General features: G+C 39.8%; 1 protein-coding gene across 1 annotated transcript in view; it reads right to left on the reverse strand.

The window, feature by feature from the left end:
- LOC308275927 (solute carrier organic anion transporter family member 4C1-like) overlaps positions 1 to 14,001 on the reverse strand; it is a gene marked incomplete at both ends in the record, with an annotated part of 78,935 nt that overhangs the window by 30,521 nt on the left and 34,413 nt on the right. The window contains one exon of the mRNA XM_080714389.1: positions 760 to 942. Coding sequence (XP_080570515.1) covers positions 760 to 942 — 183 coding nt within the window. The remainder of the gene's footprint in view (positions 1 to 759; positions 943 to 14,001) is intronic.

The raw sequence follows: 14,001 nt of genomic DNA on the forward strand, positions 1-14,001 counted from the left end.
AGGGTCATTCTACATCTGAGCTACATCCCAGACCCCCCCCCACACACACACACACACTTAATTTTTTTTTTAGCTGTAATGGGTATTGAAGCCTTAAATCTGTGATCCTCCTGTCTCAGTCTTCCAAATACTGGAATTACAAACGTGCACCACCACTCCCCTTTTTATTTTTATTTTGAAAAAAAGAGTCCCAAAGTTGCTGAGGGCCTTGCAAAATTGCTGAGGCTGGCCTCCAACCTGTCATTCTCCTGTCTCAAGCTTTCAAGAACTGGGATTACAGGCATGCACCACCATGCCTGCAAAAAAGAGTTATTTTTAAATGACAAACTTCATAGAATTTATGGGGACTATCTGTGGATTTTTTGTGGACTCTAGTAAAGTCCTTGTAAAATGTAATAAGTCACAATTTCCATGCCATGTGTTAAGTTTTCCTGGAATTCAAGCCATCCAGATAGAAGGTCTCTCAGATGGTTCTTCCTATTCAAGAAAGTTAACGTGCCCAGAGCAGGACATTAACAAACAATCATTATGCATTCTATTCATCGACCATCATGGCAGTGCATACTTAAACAAGTGATTCTGCATTTATCTAACGGCAATACCCATGACATCACAAATAACTTTTGTACTACGCTTATACTTTACCTATAAGATGCAGTATCATTTCTCAGCCTTTTGGCTAAGATCTAGCATATGTATAAAGTTAGAAAATAATAAGACACAATAATTCAGGACAATTATATTAGAGAGTAAACTTACCTATATAGAGAGAAGATTTGTGTGTGGGCACAGAGTCATCAATGAAGGCCGTTCCCAGGGTGTAAAGAGGGGTTCCTCCCATGCCCAGTAACAGTTGTCCCAAGATGAAGACATACAAGTAGTTAGAAAGCGAAGACGTGGATGAGATGCAGCTGGTGTTATTCCTTGTTGGTAAGCACCTGTCTTTAAAAAATAAATAAAATAATTGTGAATCTACAGAAATTCAGATAACAATTTAAACACCTATCTTACAAATTATACTTATCTAGCTTTTTTTCCCAATCACTTCACTGTGATTATATTGAAATATTTAAAAAGAGTACTAGAGAAAATTTATAAATTATTACTATATTAAAATTTAAAAACATATATAAACTGGGTGTGGTGGTACAGTTATAATCCCAGTACTTGGGAGGCTGAGACAGAAGGATCACACAGCTTCGAAGCCAGCCTCAGCTACTTAGTGAGGCTCTAAGCAACTTAGTGAGACCCCCTTTTTTTGTGTGGCTCTGGGGATGGAACCCAGGGGCATTAGATCTCTGAGCTACACCCCCTGCCCTATTTTTTATTCTTTATTTTGAAAGACAGTCTCCCTAAGATGTAGAGGGCCTCACTAAGTAGCTGAGGCTGTCTGGAAATGTGATCCTCCAGTATCACCTCCCAAATTTTGGGATTACAAGCGTGTGCCACCATGCCCGGCTTGTGAGACCCTATTTCTAAATAAAATATAAAATCGATCGGGAGTGTAGCTTATAGGTAGAAAGCCACTGAGTTCCATCACCAGTAACACACACACACACACACACACACACACACACACACACACACACACACACACTATATATATATATATATATATATATATATATATATATATATATATATATCCCACAAAGAAAATTGACTGGTGTGGTAAGGAGGCCCAGACAAGCGGATTGTCAGTTTCCGGCCAGCTATCTTAAAGTTGAGAGGCCCTCAGGAACTAACTTATTGAGACTCTGTTTCAAAAATAAAAAATAAAACAGAATAGAGCTAAGGGTGTATCTCGGAGGTAGAATGTGTTTGGGTTCAATTCTCAGTACTACAGAAAAGTAAAGAAAGGGGGATGGAGGAAGAGAGGGAAATTAAATTTTCAGATAAACTTATCTAAATGCAGTTGAAGCAAATGAAAATTCAAGGAGTTTTTTTCTAAGTCTTAAGAACAATATTGAATTCATTAACCAATACCCTAAACACATTTGAAAAAATGTACTTTAGGTCAAAATACTAATCTTCAATATTCCTGCAAAATAGCAATATTGAAATTTTATAGTTTGTCAAGGAACAATGGATATCTTTAAGATTTTATCAAAATATTTTTAAAATTAAAAAAAAATTCAAGAAAGGCCTGCTACAGTGGTGAATACCCATAATCCCAGTACTTGAGAGGCAAAGCCAGGAGGATGGCAGGTTCAGGGCCAGTCTCAGCCACTTAGCAAGGCCCTCATCAACTTACTGAGACCCTATTTCAAAATAAAAATAAAATGAAACTGAGGTTGAGCTAGGATTGAGTTCAAAGGAAAAATCCTTCAGGCTCAATGGTCAGTACCACACAAAAGAAAAAATTACATTCAAATTAATAATGTATATTATTATGATTGATTCATGTCTTCTAAATGCACAAGTTAATATTAGAAAATGAAGATGCATGTTATAAACAATACTTCCGGCCCTCCTCCTTTGAATCTGTTGTAACATTCAGGAATCTCCTTTTTTGCAATGGCCTTAGTTAATTAATTACATTTCATTTCTCTTATCAAACCAAAATTTATTATTTTCTTATGGGTAAGATAAGGTTTCTAAAGCACCAATCCTGAGATTATTTTTAACTCAAAGAAATGTGTTGAAATAAGGATAGAAAAATCATAAATGGGCTGGAAGGACTCAGAAAATCATGTGAAATAAAAGAACCAAACTATTAAAAATGAAGGTCACAATGGGAGACAAAAGAGAATACAGAAAAAATTATAAGGAAAGAGAAAATAAATAAAAAATGAAGAAAATTAACTAAAAAGACATCAAGATATAAAAGGTTAGAAAGAAAATTATAGAGATTCAGACAAATGCAATCAAATTAACAGATGCATAATCAACTAAGACAAAAATATGTTTCTTATTTGTATATTTCAAAATATGTAGCCAGGCGTGGTGGCGCACGCTTATAATCCCCACACTTGGGAGGCGGAGACAGGAGGATCGCACAGGTTCGAAGTCAGCCCCTTTGGCTTAAGTAAGAGACACTGTTTCTATTTATTTATTTATTGATTGATTGATTGATTGATTGGTGGTACTGGGGTTCCTGGAAGCCCTTCTACATCCGGGCTACACTCCCAGACCTATTTTTACATTTTTTTAAATTTGGAAACAGGGTCTCATAAGCCCGTGCATGCGGCTGGCTTAGAACCTGCATGATCCTCCTGTCTCTGCCTCCTAAGCATGGGGATCCTCCTGTCTCTGCCTCCCAAGTGTGCCACCACGCCCGGCAAGACCCTGTTTCTAAATAAAAATTTAAAAATAGATCTGGGAGTGTAGCCTGGAGATAGAAGGGCTTCCAGGAATCCCAGTACCACACACAAAAAAAAGTATATTATATGAAATATCTATATTTCAAGCTAGTTGTGAAAACTTTCTTGAAACTGATTTTTTTTTTCTGGGATGAAACCCAAGGGCATTCGACCTCCAAGCAATACCCCCTACCCTATTTTTTATTCTTTATTTTGAAACAGGGTCTCACTAAGTTCCTGAGGGCCTTACTAAGTAGATAAAGCTGTTCCCAAACCACGTTCCTCTGGTTTCAGCCAGATGCACCACCACACCCAGTTTACAGGATTTTTTTTTTTTTTAATGGTACTGGGGATGGAACCCAGGGAATTTCTACCTCTGGGATACATTCACAGACCTATTTTATATTTCATTTGGAAACAGGGTCTCACTAAGTTGTTTAGATCCTCACTTAAGTAGCTGAGGCTAGCTTTGAACTTGCGTGACCCTCCTGTCTCAGCTTCCTAAGCACTGGAATTACAAGCATGCGCCACCACACCCGGCTTCCTTACCGGATTTTAAAGGTGAAGAAATACTATTTTGAACAGCCAGACAAAAAGATAAAATCACTTATGCAGGAGATAAACAAGCAAAACAGTAAATTATACTTAATCCTGTAGAGGCAGTAAAAGAATGACAAAAATGTAATCAATGAAAGATAATGTGACTCACAACTTTTATGATTGAAATATCAGTCAGATATAAAGACAAAAACAACTATATAAACATTTTAAATTGCATGGTATGAGCAATTTCTGGAAAAAAATGTACTAAAGTATGATTTGACCTATCAAGAAATACTTCCTTCAGAGGGCATGTGAACAGAGACCATGAGAAGCAAGTGGAAGCAACTTATTAAATTGTATTGTTATAATATAGTTTTATATAATATTAAAAAAGATTCACCTACTCTCTGAACGCTGTGGTATATTATTTGTTGAGAAAATTATCTGAACCTAGGATTTTGATTTCTTATGGAAAATCAGTTTCTGAAAAAATACTTTCAACATTATGTAATAGAAGTTGGACAACGGCTGCCACAAAACAGTTCGATTGGAGGAATAAATGCTAGGCTAGTGTCCTAAAGCACAGTAGAAAGACTATAGTTTACAGCAAACTATTAGGAGTTCAAAAGCCCCAAATAAAACTGAATGACAAACGTAGAACATGGAAATGCTAACTTATCATTACACGCCGTATACATGTATTGGATTATCACATCATACCCCACAAAGATGTGTAATTATGTGTTACTTAAAAAGAAAACCAAAATTTCTTAAATGGCATGTGACTTGACAATACGCCACAAGAGGGCGCCCCTATGTTGTTTATGATTTTAGTGGATGGTGGACAATAAAATTACTGGTAGAGTTTCACTTGATAGAAAAAGCAGTGGCCAGTCCTGCCTGCTACTATTTGCAGAGTCTGCAGCAAAAGGACAAAACAAAATCCACACACCATATGTCAGGATATTTAGAAGTTAAATATAAACTCAACCCAACCCTAATCCCACTCAAAGGTTCACACTTGGTCCCAGGCATTTGACCTGAAGACATAGTTTTCCTATGTGCTGATCCCACTGACCTCCAGGGGTAGAGAAGGGCAAATCCTGAGGCTGAGCTACGGTTCCACTGCCCTGGCCCCACTCTTGGAGGAGGATTTCTATGAGGTGCTTCAGTTTCCTGGGGTGGAGACTGAAGAGACAATGTTTTCCAAAATACCTAGTGTCCTTAATTACCCACACCAAGTACAATGTGGAAGGTAACTTTTAACAAAAGTGTACTGGTTTTCTCCTTTCTTGGAAACTGGCTGTGACTTCTTTGCTGGGTCCTCGCCCACCTTCTCCCCATGAGGAGGAGAAACAGGAACAGCCCCACATCTGTTTGTGTTTGACCACCCCAAGAAGTCATGGTTTACATCCTCTAGACTAGGGAGCTGAGGTCATTTCCATTACCTCCTCTACAATCTTTTCTCATGTCTCCTGGTATCTATCTTTCAACCCTTTCTTATAAAATTTGAAAAGATCCGGGCGTGGTGGTGCACACTTGTAATCCCAGTACTTGGGAGGCTGAGACAGGAGGATCGCACAGGTTTCAAAGCCAGCGTCAGCTACTTAGGCTCTCAGCAACTTAGTGACACCCTGTTTCCAAGTAGAATATAAAATAGGTCTGGGAGCATAGCCCAGAGGTAGAAAGCCCCTGGGTTCCATCCCCAATACCACAATAAATAAATAAATAAATAAATAAATAAATAAATAAAACTTGAAAAGAAGGCCAGGTGTGGTGGCTCATGCTTATAATCCTAGTACTTGAGAGGTTGAGACAGAAGGAACGCAGCTTCATGGCTAGCCTCAGCTACTTAGTGAGGCCCTTCACAACTTAGTGAGTCCCTTTTTCAAAAACAAAGTATAAAAAATAGGGAGGGCTGGGGATGTAGGTCAAATGTAGAGAGCCCCTGGGATTAATCCCCAGTAGCACAAAAATAAATAAATAAATAAATAAATAAATAACAAAACTTGAAAAGATTGGGAGACTGATACAGGGCGATTGAAGGTTCCAGTCTAGCCTCCGCAATTAAGTCAGGCTCTCAGCAACCTAGTGAGACCCTGTTTCCAAATAAGAAATACAATCGGTCTGGGGGGTACACCTCAGAATTAGGATGACTCTGGATTCAATTCTCAGTACCACAAAATAAATAAATAAAATGTGAAAAGAAAAATAAACAAACTTGGAGTGTTTGTGGCATGCGGGTCCCTCTAAGGGGTGGCCTTTGAGCAGGGCCCTTCTGGCCCAGGCCAGGAGTAGGTGGTTAAAGAATAAAAAACAGAAAGAAAGAAAGAAAAAACATCTCCCCAGAGGTGAGAAGCAACACTCCTATGTCTACATTGATATACTTTATCTCTAACAGGAAGTGAGCCAGGTAACAGCAAAGCCCTCCAGGGTTGCTTTGAATCATAAAATAGAGAGGATGGAGGGGAGGACTCTCACAAAAGATCTTACAGGAAAACTCAGCCCTGGGAACTGAAAACCCAGATCCTTTGCCTCCAGGCCTGCCTTCCTGGAATGCCAGCAGGGCCACTCAGTTCCTCTGGGCACCCAATCTCGACCCAGACAAAGAGGTGATTTTCAAAAGGAGTTACCACCTCATCTTAGAAAAATCAGCACCATAGTTACATAAAAATTAACATTAGGGCATTGTCCACAAAACTATTTTTATAAAGCAGATAAAAATGTTAAAAATAAATTTTGTCATGAAAGAAAGCAGCAAAAGGGAAGTAAAATAGAAAAGAAGTGGTGGGAGAAAGAGATGAAATAGGAGCTGGCAGAAAAAGGGAACTGAAAAAGTTAAAACCCATAAGCCCCGCACTTGGGAGGCAGAGACAGGAGGATGGCACAGGTTCGAAGCCAGCCATGCGCGCTGGCTTAGGAGACCCTGTTTCCAAATAAAAATGTAAAAATAGGTCTGGGAGTGTAGCCCGGAGGTAGAAGGGCTTCCAGGAACCCCAGTACCACCAATATATAAATTAATTAATTAATTAATTAAACCCATAAGAATGACCATACAAGGAAAGAGGCCCAGAGGGGAACAGACCACGAAAACAGTGATGGGCATAGGAATAGAAATTTTTTTTAAAAAAGTGAGAAAATGAATGATAAGGGGAAAGAGAAAACATTAAACAAATTATTTGGCCAAAGGATACAGATACAGAAATGAAGTACCCAAAGAAAAAATTAAAATCACAAAACAAACACTCGAAGATGTGATTTAGAAAAACGACACTAAAATTTAACAAACATGAGTATAAATCTGTAGATTTCAATTCTTTCTAACTGGGTACACTGTTGAGATACAGCACAGACTGGACTTTGAAGAGACTGCAAAAGGTATACACACTTGGACTAGTGAGGTTCTTTTTTTTTTTTTTTCTTTCTTTTTTTCTTTTTTTGTGGTACTAGGGTTGGGACCCAGGAGCTTCTCTACCTCTGGGCCATACTCCCAGACCTATTTTATAATTTATTTGGAAACAGACTCTCACTAAGCTGCTGAGAGCCACACTAAGTAGCTGAGGCTGGCTTCGAACCTGTGTGATTCTCCTGTCTCAGCCTCCCAAACACTGGGATTACAAGCATTCACCACCACACCCAGCACTAGTGAGGTTCTTTGCAGACAACAGCAGCACTCCACTCTCCTGTGTCACAGCCACTTACTTACTTCTCAGTGATGTCAGAAGAGGCAGTAGAAAAAGGCTGCTGAGAAATTTATGCTTCCCATTCCAGGATAAAAATGGAATAAGTATTCCTTTACGTATAACATAACATGGTTCTATACAATATTACCTGTCATTTATCCAAATTAATTTTTTCTCCTCTAATGTCTAATACCTCACAGACCAATGATCTAGCAAACTTTTGAAAAAATACTGTTTAAATATATGACAGAGAGGTCAAGTAAAACAAAATAGTCCAAGGTAATAAAGATATTTAAATTTAGCCCATTTAGGACCAGGCGTGGTGGCATGTACTTTTACAAGCATTTGGGATGCTGAGACCAGAGGATCGCGGTTCATGGATAGCCTCAGCTACTTAGGCCCTTTGCAACTCAGTGAGACCTGGTTTCAAAATAAAGAATAAAAAATAGGGCAGGAGTGTAGCTCAGAGGTCGAATGCCCCCTGGGTTCCATCCCCAGAGCTTCTAAATAAATAAATAAACAAACAAACAACTTATGATATATGATTGTACAGACTTTCGTGTGTGTGTGTGTGTGTGTGTGTGTGTGTGTGTGTGTGTGTGTTTACTGGGGACTGAACCCAGGGGGGCATCCTACCTCTGAGCTCTACCTCCATTCCTACTTATAGATGCATATCTATTTATCTTTTTGTGGTGCTCGGAATTTAACCCAGGGGCATTCTAACCCTGAACTATACCCCTGGCCCTATTTTACTTTTCATTTTTAAACAGGGTCTTGCTGAATTGCTGAAGCTTTGAACCTCTGATTCTCTGTTTCTGCTTTATAAGTTCTGAGATTACAGGCAAGTGCCACCACACTTAGCTCTATTTTAAATTTTTAAATTCTGAAACAGGATCTTACACAGTTCCTGAGGACCTCACTAACCTGCTGAGGCTGTCATCCAACTTGTGATTCTCCTGTCTCAGTGTCCCAAGTACTAGGATTACGTGTGTGTGTGTGTGTGTGTGTGTGTGTGTGTGTGTGTGCCACCACTCCTAGCTCAGAATTTCCTAATATTTAAAAAATATTTTATGCACTTGAGTTCACTCATGCCCACTATATTCATGCTATTAGCTATTTTTTTCTTATATGTTAAAATGTTTCATCTTTTCTTATCAGTTTCTCAACAGCCCAATTAAGCTAACGGCTTATATTTTAGATAAGCAAATTGTTAGATCTTACCTCAAAAATGTCTTGATTTAAATGTTTAAATTCCCAACCCAAAGTATTTATGTAATCTATCAAGTACACACACACACACACACAGACACACACACAGACACACACACACACACACACACACACACCTTTTTCTTTTTCTTGCAGGCCAGGTTGGGCTCTGGTCTATCAAGAAAAGAAAGGAAAGGTTGGGGGTTTTACTAGGACACAGAGAGAAAGATCTTGAATAAAGTTTCTGAGCAATCCTGATGTTCCAGGGACCTGGTCAGCTCTTGGGAGCAGCAGAACATGATGCAAAAACTAGTTTTAAGGTCATAGTTAGCAATTCCATAGCTGTTGCTAAAAAATGTAAAGAAAGAGAAGGCTACTCATTAGATTTGTTCTGTGAGATAGTCCCTGGAGCTGGCATCAGTGACCTGAGTTTCATTCTCTGCCCCAGGGCCCCTCAACTTCATTTTAGTGCAGTGTGACAGGACTTAATTTTTTATAATAAGTTTTCACAAAGCTATTAGCAAATAACCATCATGACACAATGGCAAATCAGTCATTTTCTCACATGAAGCCAACATTGAAATGTTAGGTACCACAGGTCATCTTCATTTAAGAGTGAGCAACTCCACTGGAGGGAAGGAGGTGGTCTAGGTGAAGGTGAATTCATGAAGGAAACACTTCCATGGACATTATACACTCACTAAATCGCAGAGGCCTCACTAAGTAGCCGAGGGTGGCGCGAACCTGTGATCCTCCTGTCTCAGCCTCACAAGTACTGGGATTACAAGCATGCGCCACCATGGCCAGCTACTCTGAACATTCTTGACATGAAGAACCTCCTACGAGAGTCATTTCTGCTTTAATATATATGCCATGCTCTGTTGGGAAGCACATTTTTTTTTTTTTTTTTTTTTTGGTGGTACTGGGGATGAAACCCAGAGGCTTTCTACCTCTCTGGGCTATACTCCCAGACCTTTTTTTTTTTTTTTCCTATTTTTTTTGGAAACAGGGTAGGGTCTCACTAAGTTGCTGAGAACCTCACTAAGTAGCTGAGGCTGGCTTCGAACCCGTGCGATCCTCCTGTCTCAGCCTCCCAAGCACAGGGATTACAAGCGTGCGCCACCACGCCCGGCAGGAAGCACATTTAATTCTTCAAGTTACACTTAACAGATGCCGTTCTAACAAGAGGCTTCTGGGTGTTGGGGTATATGGCAAAACAAGTGAATTTCATGAGTAGTCTGTAATCGTACTTCCCTTTTTGCAAATGAACTTCTCGCTCAGAAGTGATGTTGTCTGTGATACCATGATAATGAATAAGATATTATGTGAGTCAAACAATGTAGGGTATTGCTAGATGCATTGCAGAAGTGAAAATATTCATATCTAAACTATATATGCTTCCAGAAAGAAAAATTACAACCACCACAGATATTTATTGGCTGGTCTGGGGAATGTTGATTTCTCCCAAGGAATGTAAGTCAAGTAACTAATTTGCAATTTGCAATGGAGGCAATTAGACCAGTTTTTCTTTCTCTTTCTGTTTTTTTTTTTTTTTTTTGTACTGGAGATTGAACCCAGGGACACTCTACTTCTGAGCTACACAGCTAGTGCTATTTTATTTATTTTTTTTTTTGGGGGGGTGGTGGTGGTACTGGGGATGGAACCCAGGGGCTTTCTACCTTGGGATACACTCTCAGACCTATTTTTATATTTTATTAGAAATAGGAATTTACTAAGTTGTTGATAGCCTAAGTAGCTGAGGCTGGCTTCGAACCTGTGCAGTCCTCCTGTCTCAGCCTCCCAGCTCTTTTATTTTTTATTTTGAAACAAGGCAACTTCTCATTAAGTTGCTAAGTGTCTTGCTAAATTGCTAAGGCTAACCTAGAACCTGCAGTCCTCCTGATTCAGCCTCCCAAGTACTGGGATTACAGCCATGTGCCACCATGCACAGCTACTAGGCCAGTCTTGTTGAAAAGTGCAAGACACTGAACCCACACCTGACTTCCTTTAATGCCATTATGGCTATGGGCCATTATGGGACATTTCCACAAGCACCACCATTGTTGGAGAAAGTCACTGATTGAAAACTGAATGATCCTGTAAACCTTTCTGAGGGTCTGTTTCAAAACAGATGCCTTCAAGTAAGCATTGACAAATAACAAAATTAGATTTACATTCTGGGACCTTCCAAGAGGCATACTCTACTCTCTCAGCTGGACATCCCTTCTAAGTAGCTTTCATTTTTGTGTTTTCCAAGCTTCTGACTGGCCACTAATCTCTCATCCCCCATCCCCCCCCAGTACTGGAGATTGAACCCAGGGGCATTCTACCCAAGGTACACCCCCAGTCCTATTTTTTATTCTTTATTTTGAAGCAGGGTCTCACTAATTTGCAAGGGCCTGGCTGAGTAGCTGAGGCTGGCCAAGAGCCTACAATCTTTCTGTCTCAGCTTCCCAAATTCTGGGATTACAAGCATATGCCACCACATCCAACTCCTAGATCATCTCTTAGTGCTGTGCCTGAATCAACAGGGGTCTGAATCCCAGGTCTTTTCTCCTTCTGTCAAAACTGACTGAGGCTGTAATTTAGAGCTGTGTGCTTGTGGTGCGTGCCCACACAGTTAACTGACAAACTCTCTGTAAAACAAGCTACACTTCTTCCTCTCTTAGCCAGTGATGGGGAGATCTCTGTGAGGTCCTCACAGGGAGGACACCAGCTTCTGTGGTAAGGCCACACTTACTCCTGCCTACAATGATGGCCTTCCGTATTTCCTTAGAGGGAGGCTAAGGGCAATATAAGCAGTATGGTGTGAGATGCCGGCTCATGTATTTACATGTGTTTTCCATGACTACTTAGGTCTACCATTTTATTTAACAATGAATGCCATGTTTGTGTGTCAGATTTTATGATGTTACAACAGACAATGCATACTTTATCATGATAACTACAGGTCACACAGTGTCGTTAATCATGTTTATGTTGAACTCACCAAGAGCTTGGAGTAACCTAGACCTGCTTCACAAATGAAGCATAGTTGCAGACAGGAGGAACTGTGTGGTCTTGCTACATCAACTTAGATGTCCTCATTGTAATTTTTCTGTAGAAACTAGCCAGAGGCGTCCTACGCCTTCCCTATTAGCCACAGACATTACCTATACCTGGTGCAGAAAGTTTCTTTGTTCCAGTTCCCACTACAGTCTGGCACCTCATGCATTCACCTAGTAAAGGAATTGGGAGTATGTGCACAAATAACATGCAGGCTGTCTCCGAAACCTCAAAAGGTACACTGAGTACTGTGCCTCTTTCTAACTGTGCAAGAAGCATAGTGAAACTAGGCGTGGTGTCACACATGCAGAATCCCAGACCTTGGGAGGCTGAAAAAGGAGGATCACAGGTTCAAGACCAGCCTCAGCAACATAAAGAAACCCTATTTAAAAAAAAATTTTTTTAAAGTTGCACATGGTGGCTCATGCTTGTAGCCCCAGTACCTGGAAGCCAAGACATGAAGATCGCAGATTCATGGTCTGCTTTAGGGATTTAGTGAGGGCCTCTGCGACTTAGTGATACCCTGTTTCAAAAATGAAATATTAAATAGGGCTGAAGGTGTATCTCAGAGAAAGAATATCCCTGGGTTTATCTCTAACACAAAAGAAAAAAAAAAAAGCACAGTAAATATTGTGACATGACCCAGACTGTCAAAATTCAAGAAATTGAACTGTTATAGTAGATCTCTAAATGACTGATGGTTTATATTCTGTCCTCTGGCATTCATAGGTTTATCTAATGACTCTAAAATACTTTTGAGTCTTAGTAATATAATGAGTTTAATGCCATCAGTGTCAAATCCAGTATAATTTTCTATGGGCTAATAAAAGGATCATGGTACCTATATACCACAGTCACAATCTTGGCACTATTGCCATTTGGGGACAGAAGACTCTGCTGTGGAGCACCTTCCTGTGCACTGTATGATGACTGCAGATGTCCCTGGCCATGACCCATTAGATGTGGAGGTATCCTCATCCCCAGATGTAATAGTCAAAACAGTTTGCTGAGGGAAAATTGATCCCAGTTAAGAACTACTGCTCCAAACTACATTACAACAGAGATCAGGATTATATAGTACTGAGATAAGATGAGATGTTGTAATCTTATTCCTTCACAGAAAAAAAAGTGAAGCATCTAGCTGACTCTAGAGTTAAAAAGTCAAAGAAAACATCAGCAAGATCCATAGCTGCATTTTAGGTGTCTATTACTGTATTGATTTTTTACAAATCTAGAACCACAGCTGTAGCTCATATCACCATCCGAATGCCTGTACAGCGACCTCTGTTGTGCTCCATTACTTCACCTTGCATTTACACTAGGCAAATATGTGAAAAAATAAGGGAATTTTTTTTAGGGATCAACACTTCTAATCAACCTTTGACAGTGTTACTGAGCTCTTGAATTCCCTGAAGAATATAGTAGTACCTCTGTCTTAACGACTTGTTCAGAGCCTTCTACTTAGTCCTTCTAAAAATAATAGCTCCTAGCTGGGCGTGGTGGCACACACTTGTAATCCCCACACTTGGAAGGCAGAGACAGGAGGACTGCACAGGTACAAAGCCAGCCTTGCTGGCTTAAGAGACTCTGTTTCCAAATAAAAATATAAAAAAATAGGTGTCTGGGAGTGTAACCCAGGGGTAGAAGGGTTTCCAGGAACCCCAGTACCACAAATAATAATAATAATAATAATAATAATAATAATAATAATAATAACTCATAATTCACAGATTTTGCTTAGCTAGACTATCTCTACTCTTTCTGTATCTTAAGACTAAGGGATGTGTAACCAACCTGGGGATTCTCCCTAGCTAGTCTGCCTTTCTTTCTTTCTTTCTTTCTCTCTTTCTTTCTTTCTTTCTTTCTTTCTTTCTTTCTTTCTTCAAGTCTGAGGATGGGACCCAGGGGCATTCGACCCCCAAGCTACAACCACTGCCCTGGTTTTTATTCTTTATTTTAAAACAGGGTCTCACTGAGTTGCAAAGAGCCTCACTAAGTAGCTGAGGCTGTCCGCAAACCACAATCCTCCAGTCTTAGCCTCCTGAATGCTGGGATTACAAGCGTGCACCACCACACCTGGCTCCTAGCTAGTATTTCTTATAACCTTTCTATGTCCTACAAGTAAAGAGAGACTATAGAAGGTGTATATCTGGACCCACTGTGAAAAAAGAATAATCTTGGGCCAGCTATATCACTGAACCTACATGAGTCCCCATCTT

Source organism: Muscardinus avellanarius (genome assembly GCF_963383645.1).
Source record: "Muscardinus avellanarius genome assembly, chromosome: 1".
In the NCBI taxonomy this organism is placed as follows: Eukaryota; Metazoa; Chordata; class Mammalia; order Rodentia; family Gliridae; genus Muscardinus; species Muscardinus avellanarius.